At 43.9% G+C, this 21,701-nt stretch overlaps 1 protein-coding gene across 6 annotated transcripts; it reads left to right on the plus strand.

Moving 5' to 3' along the window:
* The first annotated feature begins 1,016 nt into the window (after positions 1–1,016).
* On the plus strand, positions 1,017–19,973 carry OGFRL1 (opioid growth factor receptor like 1). 6 transcript variants are annotated; one of them, XR_016395121.1, is made up of 8 exons: positions 1,017–1,395; positions 5,729–5,815; positions 6,193–6,274; positions 7,912–7,990; positions 8,080–8,146; positions 8,251–8,396; positions 12,681–17,965; positions 18,871–19,973. XR_016395121.1 is itself a non-coding variant. In XM_022590450.3 (7 exons), the coding sequence occupies exons 1-7, from the start codon at positions 1,165–1,167 to the stop codon at positions 13,345–13,347; spliced, it is 1,359 nt and encodes a 452-aa protein (XP_022446158.1). In that variant the 5' UTR covers positions 1,017–1,164; the 3' UTR covers positions 13,348–19,973. The 6 variants fall into 6 exon arrangements, 4 of the variants coding, with proteins under 4 accessions (XP_022446158.1, XP_022446159.1, XP_089777859.1 ...); XR_002646942.3 differs by having other exon boundaries at positions 12,681–13,825; positions 17,747–19,973; XM_022590450.3 differs by having other exon boundaries at positions 12,681–19,973.
* The last annotated feature ends 1,728 nt before the right edge of the window (positions 19,974–21,701 follow it).

The following is a 21,701-nucleotide window of genomic DNA, read 5'->3' on the forward strand; positions in this document are numbered from 1 at the left end:
ACCAACAAGTCTTTTTTGTGTGTCAGGTCTATTTGTGTGTCTGTTACTTATTAGTTTTAGATCATTCGTGGATCATAGTAAGTCAGGGCTGCAAGGGACGTGGAAGAGAAAATCGGGTCCTATTTGATAGGAAATTTAGGTTTAAAGTAGCTGTGTGACCTGTCCAAGGCCAGAAACTGATTAGGGGCAGAGCCACAGCCATAGTGCTTGAAGACGGGCAGTCCTGATTTACCTGTGGAATGGGCATCCTGTTCACCTATCCTCGCCCTAGAAACAGCCCATCGTCCCTGTTGTGGTCTCCTATTTCACCACGAAACATTTAGAAAGAAGCTTTAGACGTGTACGTCGAACCTGTCTACTCAGCCCACAGTCTGTAGATGTGAGCTGAGCACCCGCCGGGCTGCGCACGTGCAGGCGTGGCCTCCTGTAGCCGGAGGCCACAATGCAAAGTTTACAGGAGTCACTTGTTCCATCGTGCTGTTTCACCTTTAGGTCCTTCTAAAACACGTTTTCCCCGGCTGTCCTTCCATTTACAGAACAGACCAAGGGGCCGAGGATTCTGAGTTTTTCCTCCGAGCACAGATGCGGAGTGGGTGTTAGTGAAACCATCCACGGATGCAGGTGAAAGTCTGATGGTTATTGCTGCTTTTGCTCTTTGGATGAGGTAGCAGACAGCTTTGACTCTGTGGTCCGCGGGGACTCTGGGTGGCTGCCCAGATGCAGTCTCGGTAGCTCGGGGTTTCTATTGACGTGCTGCCCGGTCACCACCAGCTTTGTCTTCTGCCGCGGCCAATCCGTCTTCCTCCCGGAACAGCCGGGAGAGAGGGGTGGACGGGACTTAACCCGCAGACGGCGACGCCTCCTCGGACCCCGATCCGCCCCCCAGGCACGTCCGAGGCCGAGGGAGGCGGGCCTTCCGGGGGGCAGAGCGGCGGGCGCGGCGCGCGGGGCCGGGGAGGCGGGAGCGATGGGCGGGCTCGGGCGCGGGCGGCGGTCCCGGGGCCGCGGGCTCCTCCCCGCCCTGCGCCCGCCGCTCGCCGCGAGCAGGCAGAGCGGGCTGGGCGCCGAGGTGCCGCCCAGCGCCCTGGCCGCGGCCCTGCCCGGGCCCTAGCGCCGCCGCAGCCGGAGTCCGGAGCCCCGCGCCCGCCCGCGCCCGCTTCTCCGATGGGCAACCTGCTCGGCGGGGTCGGCGTGCGCGAGCCCACCACCGTGGAGGACTGCGACTCCACCTGGCAGACGGACTCGGAGCCCGAGCCCGAGGAACCGGGGCCGGGCGGCGGCGAGGGCCCGGGGCGGGAGCCCGCGCAGCCCCCGGAGCCCCCGGAGCGAGCCGGCGGCCGGCCCCGCGCCAGCCCCGCGCCCGACCGGGACGCCGAGGCGGCGGGCGCCGAGCAGGTACGCGGCCGGGGGGGGCCTCGGGCCGGGATGGGGGGGACGTTGCCGGGAAGGGGGCGGCCCCGGGCGACCCCACGCGCGCGGGGCCTGGGCGGGGGCTGATCAGGGCGGCTTGTCCTCCCCCCGCCGTCCCGCTGCCCCGGGACCCAGGCCTGCGCGCGGCGGTCGCCCGGAGCCGTCCGCTGCCGGCCTGGGGCCTGAGCGCGGGCGCGACGAGGCGGTCCCTCCGGGCAGAGCCCAACTTGGAGGGCTGTCTTCTCTGCCTCCGCAGACGGGTGATGGAAGGCGGGGTGGGAGGAACCTGCCTCAGAACAGAGGATTGTGAAAACCCATCTAGTGCGTGTTATTGGTTAAAAAAAAAAAAAAAAAAAACCCGGAATGAGGTGGGACTACGATGGAGCAGCGAGCCGTCTCCCTAAGGCGGGAGTCCCCATCCGACGTTAAAACACCAGGGTTCCTGTTCCAAGTCAGGCCTTCCAACCCAGGAGTTCAGGGCACGCTTCAAAATTCCTGTTTCACCCAGAAGACTTGTTGATCCAGCTGTGCTGAAGTCATTTGCCCACTACAATTCGGAGGAGGGGTTAGTAACGAGATAAATATCCCTTTTAACCTCTGATGGACTGAAAATAATCCAGAAAACTTCAGAAGGAGGAGCTGCGTGGCCAAGCCTCTGAAGAAGTGCGCCTGGCGGAGCTCTGACAGGCTGGTGGTCCCGGGTCAGGCCCTCCTTCCCATCAGCCATGGGGGGATGAGGGTGGGAAGTGGAGCCCCAAATCTGATGTAACCACGGGCTCTTGGGTTGAGGAGAGGAATCAGCGGTATATTTTATAGGAAGGCTGCCTTCTACATCTTGACGATCATTTCTTTTTGGGTCAGGAGGAAACAGTCTTAGTGCAAGCTCTATGCTATCCAGGTCATTTCCATCAACTGCAGTTTCAGGGGTGGGGTGCGGTGGGAGTTCCTGTTTGGAGTCCCCACTTTAGAGAAAACTGAGGCTTAGTAGAAGCTTGCCCAAGATCATCCAGAGAGAGAGAGGTGCAAACCCAAGTATGCCTGTCACCAGCATCAGAACTTCGGACGTGCTGGAGTCGTGAATGTAACTCTGCCCCTTGCTGTTGGGTCATCTTGCCTTGGGAGCTCAACCTCAGGGAAGTATGAGACACTGTATTCCAGTGTTTTTCTCTCCCACTTGTCTCCAAATGAAGAAACCTTCTGAAGAAGTTTGGGATGTCACAAAACACCCGCTCAGATTCAGTCCAACTCACCTGGTCCATCTATATAAAACAGTTTTATAATTAATGTTTCAGTCAGTTAATTGCAACCCCAGTAAATGGTAAATGGCACCAACCCTTCCTTTTCCCCTTGAATGATTAATTTTTCTTCTCTGTATCACCATGTAACTTCTACTTTTTGTTTGTTTGTTTGTTTTTTGACGTAACTTCTACTTTTTAATGCTGCTTTTGACTGTCCACCTCTTGTGTTCCCTACACCCCACAGTCATTTGCAAGAACTACTGGAGCTACCTTTAAAGTCTATCCCAGACCGACGACTTCTCACCAGCTCCATTGCTGTATTCCTAGTCCAACTGAATAGCTGACAAACGACAGTGCCATTCACTGAGATGGGGAAGTCTAGGGGGAAAGCGGCATCTGAGGTTAGGTCAAGAATGCTCTTGGGTTTACTATCTTATGAGACATCCAAGTGGAGCTGGTGAGTAGTTAATTACGGGTGGAGCCTCAGTCCAGGCCTGGAGTCATCAGCATGTGAGAGTGGAGGTATTGAAAGTCCTGGGAAGATACAGGGTCGTCAAGGAGCGTGAGAAATGTGGTCAAGCCCTGGGCACTCCTCCACTGAGAGCACGTGAGGAGGGGGAACCAGAGATGAGGCTGACCAGGGGCGACCGAAGAGATGGGACGGAAACCAGGGCAGCTGTGGCAGGTGACAGTGTTTCAGGAAGGACAGGGCTTAGCTGGCCCCATGCTGCTGGGAGGTTGCCTGAGTTGAGCACCAAGAAGGATGCTCAGTGAGATGGAAATTTGTTAGGTGGCATTCACAAGAGTCGTTTGGTTGTGGATGGAATGCGGAGGAAGGAAGCCTGGTTGGGGTGGTAAATGGGAGAAGAGGAGACGGACTGGGACTCTGGGCAACTCTCCAGTGAGGCTTTACTGTGAAAGGGAGCAGAGCTATGGATCTGTCATTCAGATGGGGTTTGGGTCAGTTCCAATTTGCGTATATTTGTTTTAAGATGAGAGATACTACAGCATGTTTGCTGAAGGAAATGACCCAGAAAACAGGGACAGGGCTTCCCTGGTGGCGCAGTGGTTGAGGGTCCGCCTGCCGATGCAGGGGACACGGGTTCGTGCCCTGGTCCGGGAAGATCCCACATGCCGCGGAGCGGCTGGGCCCGTGAGCCATGGCTGCTGAGCCTGCACATTCGGAGCCTGTGCTCCCCAATGGGAGAGGCCACAACGGTGAGAGGCCCGCGTACCGCAAAAAAAAAAAAAAAAAAGAAAGGGACATTTTGGTGACACAGGAACTAGGAATAATATGTTAAGGAACAAAATCGGTGGCTGAGCAGGTGAAAGGGGGTGGGATAGAGAGACCAAAGGAGCGGGAAGTGGGGGGGGAGCAGGGACATTGCCTGCAGGTTGGCACATTTAGAGGATGGAGGAGGTGGGCGTTCCCGTGATAATCCTGGGAAATAGGCAGGGTGTGAGTCATTCTCCTCCTTTCAAAGATGATCAAACTAGGATTCAGTTAAAAGCTTCACAGAGCAGCAGCAGAGTGAAGACTCAGCCCAAGTATCCTGACTCCCAGTTTGGGGCTGTTGAAATGACACCACGGTGTCTATAATGATCCTTCGCATTTGGTGGAGCTGAAACTGATTCAGACCTAATTAGTCAGACTTGGAGCCCAGAGCCTGGGGTTCTCACTCTCCCGCTGTCACTGGGTGTTGGTGAAATTCTCTGAGCCTGCGTTACCTTGTTTCTAAGATGGAAGCACTCCTAACTGCCCGCCAGGTGTGTTACAAGAATCAAAGGAAATAATATATGTGCTTTGTGCATGGAAAAGTGCTTTCTATACACACGTTGGATGATGAGTCATGGGGTTGTAGCTCAGGCTAAATAGATCCAGAAACCTGCTAGGCAGAGCTATTTTGAAACGTGTGGCAAGGACCAGAACGTAAGCTTTGCCTCGCTTATGTAATGTGACAGAGTAGCCAGTGTTAAACACCAGCGAGTTTGGTTAAGTATCTCTGTACTTGTAGTAATAGTGAGGATCACGCCACTTCAGAAACGTGTGAAAACTGCCTAGAGGATGCCAGTCTGTCAGCACAGATGGGGGTGGGGGCTGAGGAGAGAAGGGTAGGGGCAAAGGTCTTAATGAATATTCAGACCTAAACTTTGTCATCTGTTTCATCATTGTCACCAGTCTTGTTGCCCTTCTGCGTGACCCTGGACCCGAAGCACGTTCCTGCACGTTATCATAGTATTGATACATGGAGTTCGAGAATGCGAACTGATTCTATTGACCTGTATCTTATGTTTTCAAAATTATGCCATGGGGCTGGGAGTTTGGTTTAGAATTTAAATAGTGTGAGTAAACTACCACATATAAGTTACTGCAATGTAATGTGAAGTTCATTCCAATTGAGAGCTTTTATTGCTTTCTGTGTATATATTTGAAAATTTCTAGCTTTAATCACATTGTATTATCACTGAATTAATGGAAGGTTATTCATACCTTTGTGTACTTGTTATGGTGCTGTAAAGGGTGGAATTTAGAAAGCTATTTAGTTTGTGTTAAAAGCCCCCTTTCCTTGCATTACTATTACTTGACTTCCAAGTACAGCTAAACGTTGCAAAATTAATGACAGTTTTCTTTGAGGAATTGATTTATTATCTTAACACTTTTTTTTTTAGTGTTATGTAAAGTATTCTAAAATAAGTTTGGTCAAAGAATCACTTGTGTAACCTCTGGTAAAATATAGGTCTTGAATTCGTTTTAAGAATTCTAAGGTTTTAAGGTTTCTACTGGATACCGATCCATAACATTTGGCCTCTATAGGCTTTTGGCGAATAATAAAGTTTTTTATTTAGTGAAACACCTTAGGACAAATGTTATTGGCTTCCACTCAGGAAACGAGAATGCCAACAAATGTTGCTTGTAAGCATTATTAAGAGGACATTTATAATATCCTTCATTTATCTGGACATCTTCACACTTTTCAGGCTTTCTTTATGGATGTTCATTATTTTAAGTTTGTTCTGGAAACTTCTTGGTGAAATTATCTTGCTTCAACACGTAAATGGAATTTCACTTTTTATTTTAGGAGGCTGATTCCACTGAAGTATCTGCCAAACCGAAGAGAAGTTTTTATGCTGCGAGGGATTTGTACAAATACCGACACCAGTACCCAGTAAGACTATAGAATTTTTTTTTCTAAAATGTAAAATATTTCCCTTCTGTTTTTGTTACTTTGTGGTGCCAGTGAGCAAATGTGCAAGGAAGGTCCTTGTGCCTTTTTTTTTTTTTTTTTTTTTTTTTTGTGATATGCGGGCCTCTCACTGCTGTGACCTCTCCCGTTGCGGAGCACAGGCTCCGGACGCGCAGGCTCAGCGGCCATGGCTCACGGGCCCAGCCGCTCCGCGGCACGGGGGATCTTCCCGGATCGGGGAACGAACCCGTGTCCCCCGCATCGGCAGGCAGACTCTCAACCACTGCGCCACCAGGGAAGCCCCTTGTGCCTTTTTTTATATGTCCATATGCTGGAGATTGATTTATTTTTTCCTTTAGCAGAACTTCAAAGATATCCGATATCAAAATGACTTGAGCAACCTTCGTTTTTATAAGAATAAAATTCCATTTAAGCCTGATGGTGAGTAATCCGCTCCCTTGGTAAAAAGCAAACTTTAAATAGTAGTACCGCTAGTCATTCTTTGTTCATTCCATGGTCGGTGCATTCATTGTTCATTGACTGGCTTTACTCTGCCCTGCCGTCCACTGTGTCCCCAGAGTCCTAGACCACTGAGCTGTGAGCATCTGCTCAACAGGTTCTGGGGGAGTAACTTGAGGATTAGCCATCCTTCCCACCACCTGTTTACAGTGGCGGCTACTATCTGAAAGGTAGTGGGGGCCATTTTTGTGAGAGGAAAAGAGGAGATTTTGAGAACCATAAAATATTAGATTATTAAGGACCCAAAAGGGAGATCAAATTCAGTTTCCTCATTTTAAAGATGAAGTTGCTGGGTCTTGATGACCGACTTGATCATAGACTTGATCATAGACTTGGATCTGGGCTCCAGAGTTCGGTGTTCTTTTCACTGTGCCAAACCCGGAAAATCTTTGGAACATAATTGAAAGGTGGTTTTTTTTTCTATTAGAATAATCTTTCCTGTCGATTTTCAGATTCAAGGTCAGGGAGCTAGAGCAGCCCCAGTTCAGCGTTCCAACATCCCAGGGAGGGAACTGCACACACTGTAGATCTCCACGCAACTCTGTCAGATATACTGGCCCTCCTCCACACTCTACAGTTGCCCTCCCAGGATCTTTCCTAAACCTTTAGTGGGAGGGTGCAGTCTCCGTGGTAATACGCATGATTCACCCAGGCACCAGGCCGTGGTTCGTGGTGGGCGCCCTCATTTTATCCAGGTCAAACCAGAAAGCTGGCTGCTCCCCGTCCGTAGAGCCCTTATCTCTGTGAGATGACCAGATGGCCCTGGCGGCTGCCCTTTACTCTCAGTGGAAACCCAGCCAAATCCCCAGCAGCGTGAGTCAGGGAACGAGGGTCATGGATTGCAAAGCTCTCCGAGTGGCAGGACCTTGCATTCTTTGATGAACTAACTGGCTGAAGAATATCTAAGGAATTCCCTATATTTGTGCACTGGCAGACGCACCAGTTGGAAATTAGGATGTAAGAACATTGCTGCAATGGCCAGATCCCCTTATCTTTAGTTGATTTCTGGTGTCCCAGAAGTCTGCCCTGTTTTGGAAGGAGCCCTCTAGATAAAAATGCCCTGTTGTATTGACTAACGGTAGAAAGGCACTGCTTTATTTACTAATTGAAATAGTATTAATTAAATTAGTTAGTTTTTTAGGACGTGGAGTAAGAAAACCTTTTGAAGAAATGCAACGATAGGTAGCTAATTTGACTCTGATGTGAATTTAAAAGATTTTCCCCAAAGGAATGCCTTCAAAATATTAAAAACATTGAACATAGAGATAATGACAGTATTTAACTCAATTATTTTTATGTTTCTAACAGTGAATTTATGTTTGAGGTGGTAATTTAGAGCGATAACTTAAAGCAATGCATTAATTTTTTGTAATCTTTATCACAAAAGTTATTTGAAAATCTTGTAAGACTGGTGGAGGTCTGAAGTTTTAGCTAAGGTCACATAAAATGTTATTCTAGTTTATTATATAAATTACATCAACTCTCAAGCGATTCAGTCTTAAAATGCCTCCAACAATGTTTTACACGTCTGGTTCGTGTTCTAAATCTTTCCTCTTTAGGTGTTTACATTGAAGAAGTTCTCAGTAAGTGGAAAGGAGATTACGAGAAGCTGGAATACAGCCACACCTACATCCAATGGTCAGTCGTGTGCTCTGTCTCGCACCTGTTTCATCATGTGTGTCTCCCAGGCAACATTAATATAAAAATATTATTTTTCTAAAACGTAGGCTTTTCCCCCTGAGAGAACAAGGCTTGAACTTTTACGCTAAAGAACTAACTACGTATGAAATTGAGGTAAGGCCAGCTCATTTCATTTGGTGTGAATTAGCCAAATTATATTGCCATTTGATGGCCCTGGTAGGTCCGAGTCACCCAGCTGGCTTTTCTTTTTTCATTAGGAATTCAAGAAAACAAAAGAGGCAATTAGAAGATTCCTCTTGGCTTATAAAATGATGTTGGAATTTTTTGGAATAAAACTGATAGATAAAACTGGAAATGTTGCTCGGGCTGTTAACTGGCAGGAAAGGTTTCAGCACCTGAACGAGTAAGTAAAGCCCCGCAGTGCAGCCCCGGCTGGCATGGTGTTTTCCCCGGGTTGGAATTCTCTGTGGCTCATAGAACAAGCAACAGATGGGCTCAGGAATTTGAATTCAAAAGCTCGTCTGAAATGCACTTTATTCCTGTTCTGTATTCTAAAGCAAAACAAAGTAGCAGCCAAAAAAGAATGACATTCCAGGTAGAAACGCGGCTGCTCGGTTTCAGAGCTGTTTCTTCCTGAAGCATCTCTGCTGCCCCCAGCCAAGTGTGGCCTCGCCCCCTCTTTACACCACGTTGCTTGACCTTTGCGGTTGTTGTTTGTGTACACTTTTCCAGACCCATCCCCTAGGTTGTGAGATTCTGCTAGCTCAGCACGCTTCTCAGGCACAGTGCTTTCTTAGATTAAATCCATGAATTAAGCCTATGACATATAAAAATCATTTCATAAGACTGACAGGTACTCATACATTTTACTAAGAAAGAGGGAAAATTAGAATCTTCGCCATTTAGGTCAAAACCGGAAGCCCATTTTTGGTTAATAAAGCCAAACACCTGGAAGAAAATTTTACCAGTTTATTTGGAATTGATTTGCTATATATATATTTTTTTTTTTGCGGTACGTGGGCCTCTCACTGTTGTGGCCTCTCCCGTTGCGGAGCACAGGCTCCGGACGCGCAGGCTCAGCGGCCATGGCTCACCGGCCCAGCCACTCCGCGGCATGTGGGATCCCCCCGGACCGGGGCACGAACCCGTGTCCCCTGCATCGGCAGGCGGACTCCCAACCACTGCGCCACCAGGGAAGCCCTGCTATGTTCTTTTGCTTGGATATTTATAACTTTCATTAACACATATGCCCAAAGTTGGTTTTTTTTTTATTATTATTTTCTTTGCATGCAAACTGGCTTTTTTTTTCTTTTTAATTATAGGGTGACTTATGAGCACTGGACTATAAAACCAACTTTAAACATTTTTAGCACATTGTAATTAGCTGAACTGGGCAAGTACTAAGAGAAAAAAAAAATTAAAACTAACCTAAGAAATTTTTCTTTGCCCCAAACAGAATTTCTTGCATTTTTGCTTAACTAAATTTTTTGTGCTTTCCTGGAACTCTTATCTTGCTGGTGGAAAATGAGTATGGTACAATATTAACGTTTAAGCCTTCCATTTACCTTATTAGTTATAATCAACGCTGTTAAAATGGTAGCTTGCACTAAAACACGCAGGATATGGGCATAAAGCATTACGATCTTGACGAGAAGACCCGTTAACTCATAACTCAAGTCCACTTTGACTTCTGCAGAGCACTTATAGCAGAAGTATATATGCCTCTGCCTAGGCAATGCAGGTAGCTATCTCTGGACAGAGTTTCTAAGCACTTATGTCAGACTGTCACAGAAAGCTGTGTGCAAGTAGCCTGTTGACATGAAGGATGGCAGAAGGCAGCCTTTGAAGAGGATCTGGTAGCATCTCATCTTCCATGTACCCACGACTATCGTTTTAGAGAATTTCCACCTGGTTTTGTTTTGGTCGGAATAGCAATCATACTTAGTAAACGTTTGTTGAATGAATAATGAGGAACAAAACAGGTTTGCCTGCCTAAATCCTCCTTGGGGTTTTATTGTCAGATCCTCCGATTAGTAGCTGGAAGCCGCCCTTCTGAAGGCTGTCGTTGAGGGATGTCCTAGCTTGGTGTGGGGAGGGGAACCTGACCCCTACTGCCCCATGCTGCTCCCTTTCCACCATCATTTTTCCTTTCCGTGGGTATTGCTTACAGCTTTTACTTGTGTTTTAAGCTGTATGACATCTTGAGTTTTTCACAGTAAGCAGGGAACTCAATACACTTATCGTAGCCTAGCGGATAAAAACTATTGGATGAAAATCAAGTGAAATAAAGTTTAGTGAACAAGTGACCATGACTAAAAGAGGTAAAACATGTTCAAACACGAGAGTGCAGACATATAGACCAACCACGAAGATGGATTTCCAATTTTATTTGTAATCACCTTGGATTACGGAGCTGTATTTTAGACCCTGGAATCCCCTCTCACTTTTACTTTCTGTCTTCCTGGTTCTTGGCTTTTGTGTGTCCTTTCCTCGCTAACCTGCTCTTCCTGACAGCTTCAGTCCTTCTTACTACCCTTACCGCTGTCTGGAAGCCCAGCTTCTCTCTTTGATCTGCTACGCGACCCCAAAGTCTACTCACGACTCTAGGAGTGTGGGGTGTTTTTTTTTTTTGTATTTCTTTGTGACATTTATTTCAAATCGTACTGCAACACCCGATTTCTTTCTTGTATAATTTTGTTCTATAATCCTGATCTCCATTCTCTTCAACCCCAGTGTTTGTCCTTTTCTACTGTTATGTAACCTTTTTAATTGGAGAACGTGTTGATACAGATTAAGTGTGCACAGAAATTTTATCTTGGTCATTCATCCCGGACTGGATATGTGAAACTGAGCTGCTTGCAAATATAGTAAATTTTGTTGTGTCGTGTAACTCTTTGGGATGTTTATTTATTTTATTTTATTTTTTTTTCTTTGGGATTTTTAAAGGAAAACATTCTTCCGCTTTTCCGTATCTCTCTTTCTCATAGACTTATGAAGCAGATGTCGGGATTTTTACCACCAAGTTTTTAGAGTATGCAAACTCTACATTGGATCAGCCTTGCTGATAAAGACACTGTCTTAACTTCACTCAAATTTGTATTGTCTCAAAAGACTGGTACTTCCTAACTATTAAAAAATACAGATTCATAAGACCGAAATGTATCTGTGCTACATTGTACCCTTTGGCCTTCAAAGAGTCGAATAGTAAGAGAACACTATTTTGGTAAACATCCAGGAGGCTGGAGATAATGAAAACTGCTGGACTTGTCATTTCTAGCGTCTGGTGAGCCCACATCATTAAGGGTTTAGTTTTGTCCAAACTAACTCTCTTCTTAAAATATAAGGCCATGGAGCCACGCCCTTCCATCCCTCAAATAATTCAGTATCCTCTTCCATGCTTCCCAGATAAGTTGCTGGTTATTCCTAAGCGAATACCAAGCACTTGTGGAAGCCAAGGCAGGTGTATGCGATGCTTGTCTAAAGTTCAGTGTCTGAGGTATAGACAGGTTTGGGGAAGTGGGGAATAAGTGGTGCAATATTGGGTGAGTAACTAACCCGGGCTGGTGATGACATACATGATTAATACATGGACCTGAAGGTTCCCTTAGGATGCAGCCAGGTATTTGTAATAAAGCAACTCTTGGGCTGAGTGAGGTAGGGGGGCAAGATTATGAATCGTGACAAAATAGGTTTGGAAAGTTTTCATCTGCTAATGGCTTTAGTTTTGGGACAAGAAAAGAAAGATGTTAGTGCAATCTGGGGAAAGAGGAGTCTTTGCAGTCCATGCCATTAAAAGTAAAATTTTAAATTCTGTGATAGGGAAAGAGGAGGTGAGAGAGAGGCCACAGACGGAAGAGAATGAGGCGATTAAGGTGGGATAGGTACACATAAGGTAGTCCTTAGTACCAAATCTGAATAATACCAATACCAATAATTATATTGATGTTAAATAGTGTCTGAAATTTATTGAGTTCCACATGCTCTGCATATATGTCAGCTAATTTGATGCTTACAAGTGCAGTGAGGTGTGGGCCCTTTCCCCCACGTTAAAGATGAGGGTACTTGAGCCTTAGAGGTGCCGTGATTTCATGTAGCTGTTGGTGGCACAGCTAGGGTGTGAATTCGGTTCTGACTCCAAAGCCTATACTCTTTGCTCTGCTAAATAAGTCACTTCTGCCTCCTTTGTCAGAATTGTTCCAGCGAGGTAGAATGGTTTCTGCTGCTTTCCTTCTGAGTTGGTTGATATGGTGGGTTCTGCTGGCCCGCTGACCCTGTAAGTCGTACATTCGGCTGGTAACCAATGCTCGGCACTGTTTACCTGTGACAGGTATGATACATTTGTGTAGTAGATAGTCATCCTCAGTGTATTTGACAAACAAACAGCAATTCGACATCCATGGGAATACATTGAAAATCTAAATGTTTTTCAAGTACAAAGAACTAAAGGAAAAAGGAGAATTTATTTTATGCATTGGAGTTTTACATAGATTGGCGTTACACTGAGGTACAGGGGTTTCACATCTTGTTTTATTCTTCTTAGCGGTGTCTACTATGACTTTTAGCCAAGTCATTACAAGGCATGTTTTCCCAGCTTACTCTTCCATCAGAAATAGTTTCCCAGTGGTTTTTATGCCCCTGCTTTCCGCCACCTAATTTTCCCCCTTCGTTGTATTCAATCCTCTTCCAGGTCTCAGCACAACTATTTAAGGATCACTCGTATTCTGAAAAGCCTCGGCGAGCTTGGATATGAAAGTTTTAAATCTCCTCTTGTAAAATTTATTCTTCATGAGGCTCTTGTGGAAAATACCATCCCCAATATTAAACAGAGCGCACTGGAGTATTTCGTGTACACAATTAGAGACAGAAGGGAAAGGAGAAGACTCCTGCGGTTCGCCCAGAAACACTACACGCCCTCGGAGAATTTTATCTGGGGACCACCCAGGAGGGAACAGCCCGAGGGCAGCAAAGCCCCGAAGACCCCCGCCCCGCCCACCTCGGGGCATCACAGCCAGACGTCTATGCACAAAAAACCCAAGGACTCCAAAAATCCCTCCGCAGCTGGGCGTGTAAATAGCAAAGCTGCCGAAGACAAAAAAGTGACACCTAGGGAGCCGGAGGAGGAGACAGACTGGCCCAGCTCAGAGGCCGGCAGCGAAGCTGCCAGGTCAGGAGACCCAGAGAGAGAGGGTGATGCCGACAATTCCAGTCCTCAACCAGAAGAGACAATTGCGCATGCGCTGGAGAAAAAGGAGAGTGCGTCTCCCTCTGAAAAAGATGAAGAGCGTGAAAACCGTAACAAGGACTGTGAAAGTCCCGGAGAGACAGGTTCCCACGATGACGCACTCTTTCAGTGAATTATCAGGAAGCCCACAGACCCGTGTGGGTGAGGAACAGAGGCCACGTTTCGGAGGGTAGCCGTCTGTTGGTGATCTCTGTTGTAAGCATTTAGTTGTCACTTGGTTTTGATTTTGGATGACAGTGAATTTAATATCTAACCAGAAGTCTGAAGACAGGACCCAATTCACGAATGCATTCTGTAACACTTCGGGGACGTGAGTTTTCGAATCCAGTACACAACAATTTTAAATTATTTTCAGTGTATCTGGAAATAACCATGTAGTCTTCGATACAGCAAATAAATTCTTTGGAGAGACTCCGCTCTACATGAAGAAAATCAAGTGGATAATTTCGTTAGGTTGCCACCCCTTTGCCCGTTTTCTGGATTCCTTTGTTTTTAAGCTGTGAGAAAGAATTTGGTCTTCTCAGATGTATTCGGAAGAAATTGGGAGTTTTTTCATTACAGCACCTCAGCATGCTTATCTTTAGTTTCTGGTAAGTGGGATGGATGTTCTTGGGGAGATATACTTGCCCCTCCCCGTTTGTCGGTCCTGCTGTTTTTCCTCTTCCCCTCTCCATTCTCTCCCTCGTTGGCCACCTGTGTCGGCGGGCACGTGCATTTCTAGTGTACGTTCGGATGATCTACTACAGTGACATTTACGTGGCGTAGAGGGAACTGTCGGCTGTATTATTTCAAGAATTTGTTTAAAATAATAAAAATGGTTTTCTGTGTTAAGTGCTTAAAAACAAGCTTTGATGCAAAAGTCCAAGAAGAGAATTTTGCCTTCTGTGGCTGTTCTGTACAGATTTGGTGCTTGTTTCTGAATGCAAATGACTAAAGAATTAAAAAATTAAGGAAGGAAATTATTCGTTTTCAAAAGGCACGCGTCTGGCACTGGCAACAAGGCAGTGGTCCCTAAAACCATGAACATCTCAGCGTTATGTAGACTATGACATTAGTGTGGCTTAGTCCACAGTATATCTTTAGAAAAAATATAATCTGTTGCCTCTCTAAGTTGTCAAAGCTCGAAATTGAGAACAGACTGGACATCCCGTATATTCAGTTTTAGTAAGCACTGAATGTGTTAATATTGGGTAAGAGCAAATAACTTTCTTGCTTATACTGTTATTACTGATTATTAGACATTCGAAAACAGTCAAACACTGTGGTGAGAACTTCAGAGCATACGTACACATATAGTGAAAGCAATTCACAGAAAAAATTTTTTTTCACTTCATTTCATTTAGAAAGGAATTGGCTTTTGTGTGTTTCTTAGGCCCTTAAGGGAAGTTCTAGTCACTTTAACCCTCAGAGAATTTTTACTATGTCCTATTTTTAAATCACATTATGTCATCTTCTGTTATTTTTATTGACCAGAGGACTTTTAGCAGAGGGTTTCTAGAAAATAGACACACAAGTAGTATGCTTTAGAAGGGTTACATTGCCTTGAAGTTTACATGAAACAGCATGGTTGCTCAAATCTGACTTATTTTATATGAATGTTAGGAACGCTCATGTTATATATTGTATTCCAATAAATATAGAATATTTTTTCACTATCATTTCTCACAATGTGACAGTTTTTGCTTTCTACTGTTTTGTGAAGTGAGCATTAGGATTTGGGGAAACCATTCTGCTTTTGCATTTCCATTTCTTTGCTTTTTCACATGGACCCTCTAATGGCCCCATCGAGCTCAATAAACAGTTCTACAGCTTAGCGCGTGAGAGTAGGTTGTCACATTGGGCTGAATTGTAGGAATATGGTTCATTTGAAATACCTTACCAATTTTGCGCACATGATAAAATGTTCACACCACCTTCTAAGTGCATAATGTTAAAATTTTGTGACCAGATATTAAAATATTAATAAGTGGACAGATACTAAAAGAGATGGATATCATCTAAATCACTTAGAAACTAAGAGTATATCAGAACCCTTAGAAGTAAAAATGTTTCATTCAATAATTTAACTTTTAGCGTATTCCTAATTAGGGGTTTGATTAGATTGTACTGTTTAATTTGAGAATATTTAGTCTCAAGGGAAAACTGCCTGGCTTCCACTTAAAACAGTGGCCTTTTTCTACCATGTTGTTCTGAAACGCAGACTCACGTGAAACGGTATGATTCCCACGCTTAATCTGTAAATAACTTATGAGAGAATTCTTCAGTGGAAACAAGTGAGAGGATGGCATTCCTTTTGCAGATAAAAATTATGAACGTCTAGAGTTTTTTTCTATTAAGAATACTCTGTACATTCAATAGTTTTACAATAAGACCTGTAGGTGTGTCTTTAGGTGTGTGTGTTACGACATGAAACAGCCCTCTGGGTTTGACTGTGATGTTTTGTATTTTTAAGAACTACCATGTGCTTGCAGAAACTAAGAAGCTGTTATAAAAACGCAGTGGAGCATGGCCAAATGACTAGAAACTTTATCGAATTTTTGTGAATATATAGACTTTATCATTGTACCATGGACTGTGAATATACTAAGTATTGGCTATTGATAAAATACTAATTTGCATTTCAGGCAAATAGATGTTACACCGCTTGGTTAGTCTAGTATATTTCTAATATTTTGTGCTTTCATATCCCAAAGGAGACGATATATGTGAAAATATTTTGAAATACTGTAAAGTGATATATGATGAAAAGATATATTTCTGTAGAGAAAAAGTTTATAACATTAAGAGTATTGTACCATTATACGTCCTCATGCTCAATCTCATAAGAAACTGAAAAGAATCATGACAGAACTGGAAATATGTCTGCTTTCTCTAAGTCATGTACAGTTCTCAGTTCAAAAATTATTTGGTATAGTTTTATTTTGGATTTTAGTTTTGAGGAACAACCTTTTTCAGTTTCAAGGAGAAAACAAAACTTATGACTCTGGAGTTACCAGAGAAGTTCTAAGATTTTTTGCTAAGTATTAAAAATATAAAGATTATGTTTAAAAATTACCTACTTTGTTTCTAGTTTTTACAGTTTAACCTGACAGAAGGAATGCTCTGGTGAAAAAGGAAAAATATTGTAGTACAGTATTACATTTGAGTTACTCTCTAAAAAATCATTTTAGAAAGTAAACTTCCTTATCGAGTTGTCAAAAATTGGTTGAACTGATGGAGAGGGAATATTTGTTTAATTGTTTAAAGTTAAATTTCCCAGGTTTATAGTAGAGTTATGGTTGAGTGTATAATCTACTGAGTAACTAAATCAAGCCAGTTTCTTTGTCTTTCTATAATTGAGGCTCTTCTAAAAGCTTTATTTTCTAACCTGAGACAAGAAGGGCGTTCTTGATCTTGCTTGATTGTAATTGCATCTGTGGGTCTCTCAAGTTTATTTGGGGTGAGTGGGGACTCTTTGTTATAGGAGTAGTTTTGAAGATTTCTATTTTGTTTCCCACTTAAAAAGTTCCAATTTTTTTTTTCCTTTGGGGTATATCCATTAAGTGTAAGGTAGGCCGAAGTTAGACAAGCAAGAATCATTTCAAATGTAGGTGCAGCTGTAGAAAATGATGGCCTGGGTCAGTAGGATCTGGAAAATTAGGGGTGTACAAAGGGTTGACTCCTTTCAATTTAGAATTCTTTAGTGTTTATTCCATGAGCATATCTGTTGAGTAATCTCTAGGGTGACAGTGAGCACATCCTGCCTCTTTGCCTGTTCCAGCCCACCCAGCAGACTGTGCTTAGGGACAGACCATGTTTTAGAAATTCCTTATTACCGAAGTTAATAATAGATAATATAGTTATAAATGTGAATGCCTGGAGGTGTCCAGATGTGCCTTAACTAATGTGAATGCTTTTCATTCAGAAGTTTAAATTTTTACTTCATTATAAAATCTTGCCATAAGAAACATTCCAAACCGTGAAGATCAGTTAATTTAATGAAATTTACTTTCGTGCTTTTTCATTTTGGAGACATTTCCATTTGTATCAGTAACATCAGTTCAAAAGGAAGTGTACTAGCCACAGTGTTCAAAAATGTGTTACATTTGAGAAAGAAGTAAGATCTTACAGCAGAAAGATTAACTTCATTGTTACATTTATTTATGCTTCTGCCTAATTTTGCTACACCCTGTAATTTTCATTGTAAACATCTCTCAGTTACTACAAGTAATATTAATCTGTGTTTTACTTTTGCTTTTAGGTACAGAGGGATGTAGAGAATGGCATTCTACTAGAGAAATGATTTAAAAGTTTAATTCCAGTAGATAGTTGGAGGAATCTGAAATTAATTTGGACTTTTATGCTGTAGTTTTATTAGAAACATTTAAACAGTACTTGTTCTTGCTTTTTCCCTAGGTTAGAGAGAATGTTTTTTGTCATCTTCTGCTTTTTCCCTCATCTGTTGAGAAGTTTATTGTTTTAGTTACTTGTGGGAAATAACTTCTTAATATGTTTGTTTCCTTGAATTAAAGTGTTCACGTGGAGGATACAATTAACTGCTTCGTTTTATGGCCCAAACTCTTGCCTGGAGGTTGAGTTCAGAGATGGGGAGGTGGCTGAGAACCAGAGTGGGCGTCTTGGTGAAGGGGCACGTACACTGGGCTGCATCCTCTCCAGTAGAGGAGGGGTCTCCGGAGCCTCCCCTGGATGCCGAGGGTGTCGGACCCCGTGATCGCTGTCTTCTGAGGAAGGTGGGCCACCTTGGACTTCATGCACAGTTTCACTGGGTATCAATTTTCATAAAATACCTGTTATAATTCATTCGTCACCATTTTGCGGTTGTTTAGGAAATTGTGAGCAGTTGGACACCTGCTATGTAAATTACAGCTGAATCTTTCTGTCTCGGGAAACATTGAAATACCAGTTCTGCCTACCCCTCTCGCCAGTTCAAAACTTCTGATTTCCATCCAAAATTATTTGGGGTTGTTCTTTCAGAGGTCTCTATATAAAATTCTCCATAAAATGATTTAGTGTAAAGACGAAGTGAAAGGGAAAAGGCACCAGTGCGCACTTGTTATGCTGAGAGACCTTTTTTAGACAAATCAGAAACCTTATCTATTTTAATATGAAAAATATGTTGAAGCTATAAAGTTTATCATATTTTTGTTTTTAAATTATAATGGAGTTTGTGGAACAGTTACATGAACTAGAGAGATTCGTTGTGTAATAAGCTTTGGTCCTAAGAAGTGTCCAAGGTCTGCAGTCATTGGTCAGATGAACACCTTTTTCAGTGCTGGTGGGTTTAGTTTCATGTGGAGAAGAGGAAAATAACAATCGAAACAAAAAGTTAGAAACGGTCACTAGAAACTCACTATAGAAATAAAGATGTAACTGACTGTAGGTTTGTGGAGTGCCAGAATTTACTGGAATGAGGAATAGATGAGGATGCAGAAGCTTTACGGTGGGAACGTGCTCGGTGTTATCCGTGCCAGGGAGATCTGGACTGGTGTGAATGGGAAGCAATCCCATTCATGCTCGCATTTTCAGCCCGGATTCCGCTTACTCCACAGTAGATGGAAACCTTTCACAGACTGAGAGAAATAATCACATGATGTGCCACCAGGTTTAATTCCTCTGCCCGTGGTTCTACTGACAGGAAGTTAAGTGGAGGCAGTGGCTGCAGAGACGGAAAGGAGGTCCCGCGCTAGGCTGTTTCTAACGATGTGACTGTCTACCCCACGCCGGCGAGAGCGATGGCGCCTTCCTCGTGTGGCACCACAGTTAAGAGCAACAAACCAGAGCAAGGGTTTGACAAGCGTTTTGTTCTTTGTCCTTTTTTGCTTTTGTTTTTGTTTTGCGGTACGCGGGCCTCTCACTGTTGTGGCCTCTCCCGTTGCGGAGCACAGGCTCCGGACGCGCAGGCTCAGCGGCCATGGCTCACGGGGCCCAGCCACCCCGCGGCATGTGGGCTCCTCCCGGACCGGGGCACGAACCCGCGCCCCCTGCATCGGCAGGCGGACTCTCAACCACTGCGCCACCAGGGAAGCCCTGTCCTTTTTATAAGAAGGCTGTTTCCGTGTTTCCCAAGTGCGCTGTCCACTCCTCTTCCGTGTGACCTAAGAAGATAGACGGCTAACTGGGTCCAGTCACCGCTTCAGCTGGGAAACTATTGTGTCCTTTGTATTTTGAGTATTTCAGGAAAATGGGTAGATTCTTAGAAAGATGTGTGCTTTCCTTCCTGCATGAGCGCTGACTGTCCAGCAGCCGTGGGCCTTCTCTGTGCTCTGTCATCTCCTGCAGGATGAATTACAGAACGCCGTGCACGTCTGTGCACACCAATACCATGTGTATGTGGTAGGAGCTGTAACCAGTTTCTGGATCTGTATGGTACTATGAAACACTTATTTTATAATCCTGTAACTGTATGGCAGTGTTATGCCAGAAAATGTATAAAGTGCAGTAGTGTCTGTTGTTTACTGCTGTATTTAAAAATACCGTTTCTGAAACTATATATTTAGAGTTCTGTTATTTTTAATAACTATTGCCAAATATACATCCTGTGAAACGACCGAAAGCCACTTCATCTTACTTAACATTTTAGCATTATGCTGATTTTGCATGATTAAAATATTTTTAAAGAGCTGGAACAAATGACTTTGCTGTTTTTCTCTGATTAGACTGTTTTTATGGTTATGGTGTGAGATCAACATTATTTCCCTTTTATCCCCTAAAATAAATATTGTATTTTGAAGAGTGAAATCTTCTTTACACAGGCATTTATTTTTGTCAGGAGATTTTGGAGGGCAGATCACACGTGTAAGTACCTGGATGTTTACTGTTCTCTCTTTTCCTCAGTTTTCTCTAATGCAAAGTTTTAAAAGTATATTTAATACAGATGACTGAAAATGAATAACTCATGGAGGGGACAGATTTTTTTTCACTTAATAGAGCTGGTCTTCTAACAACAATTTTTTGATTAAGAAAAATGCAGCTGTGAGATGCGATTGAGCACGTTGCTCGAGATGCCGCAGGACAGCGGGGATGAAGGTGAGGAAAGGCATCACGTTGGAGCTTGCCTGCGCTGACCTGTAGAGGCGGGAAAAGAGCGTATGAAAGAACTAAGAACAAACTAGTAAGAGTCAGAATGAAATCACATTGTGCATAATTGAGAAACTCAGAGAGAGAGAGGGAACAAACCACAGCCATGGTGGCGAGCAAGCATGATTTTAACTGCAGCCTTTGGGATGAGCTGTTTAGGGAGAGAGCAACGCACACAAGCAATTATCATCCTAAGGGAAGAACGGACACATTCTGGTAACAGAAAATAGAGATGTTTGCTTTTCCCCAAGGGTCAAATGTCAGAAGGCAACCTAAGATCTTAAAAAGATGGAGATTCTCAGTAGAGTGAAAAAAGCAGGACTGAGTCTACATTTCTTTAAGAATGTAAAATCTAAATAATACGGGAGACAGTTCGCAGAAGAGATTTAAAACACGTTCCTTATTTTAAGCCCCAAGGGGATGCAGAGAAGGCCAGCTGGTGTTCCAGGGATGGCAGCAAATCCCAGCCTGGAGAAAAGTGTCAACGGTCAGGGTGGCCTCTCGTGGGTGAGTTTAGGCTCCGTGATTGTGACTGACTAAGGAGTTGGGCTGATTACAGGGAACGTGTAAGGATGATCCTTTCCCTTGGGATTATCTCCGTGAATATGTGGAATTAATTGGAAGAGCGTTTTAAAAATAGGTTATTCACAAGAGAGATTAGAGAGCCAGCGTGGATCTGACTTTACTAAGGAAGGCTGGGTTTACTAATTTTGCTATAACAGTTAGCGTTCCACTATTTTTATAACCTTAATGTATGTTCAGCACTACCGAGGAATATACAAATATGTTCTTCTCAAATGGTGTGTAACATATTTTGTTGTGATTGAAATAGCTTGTTTGTTCTACTCTCAGCTTGAGAAAAGTAAGAGGGTAGAGGAGGAAAGAATAAACAGAGAAGTGGTGGTTGATGTGAACCAAGGGAGCCCTGGTGGCTCACCTTGGGACCCAGAGGGTGTCTGAGAACCCCGAGTGGATGATTTCACTGTTGTCAGGAAGAGAGTTTCAAGAAAAATCCCTGAAGGAGGAAAAAGTAAGGGCAAAGAAGCGTTTTGTCTAACCGGGGAGAGCTGGCTTGGAGGCCAGGTGGACTTGGGTCCATGTAGCAACATGGTCACTTACAGTTGGCTGTGTGGCTTTGGGTGAGTCACGTAAGTTCTCAGGGTCTCTGGTCTCCTGTTGGCAACAGTGTCTACTTTGTGAGTTTCTTGGGAGAATTAGAGTGTGGGTGAAATGCCAGGGACATATTCAAGACACTTCTGTATAGTGGTTGCTAGCATTCTAGAGAAAATCTAGATGTTTGGTCACCACAGACATTGTGCAGCATTTGTCTCAATGGAAGTCAATCTCGCCTAATCTATGTTTACAGGGTTTATAGATCAAAATAAACAT

This window comes from Delphinapterus leucas, chromosome 12 (genome assembly GCF_059928025.1).
Source record: "Delphinapterus leucas isolate spDelLeu-1000000601 "Yukka" chromosome 12, BTC_Dleu_Yukka2, whole genome shotgun sequence".
NCBI classification, from domain to species: domain Eukaryota; kingdom Metazoa; phylum Chordata; class Mammalia; order Artiodactyla; family Monodontidae; genus Delphinapterus; species Delphinapterus leucas.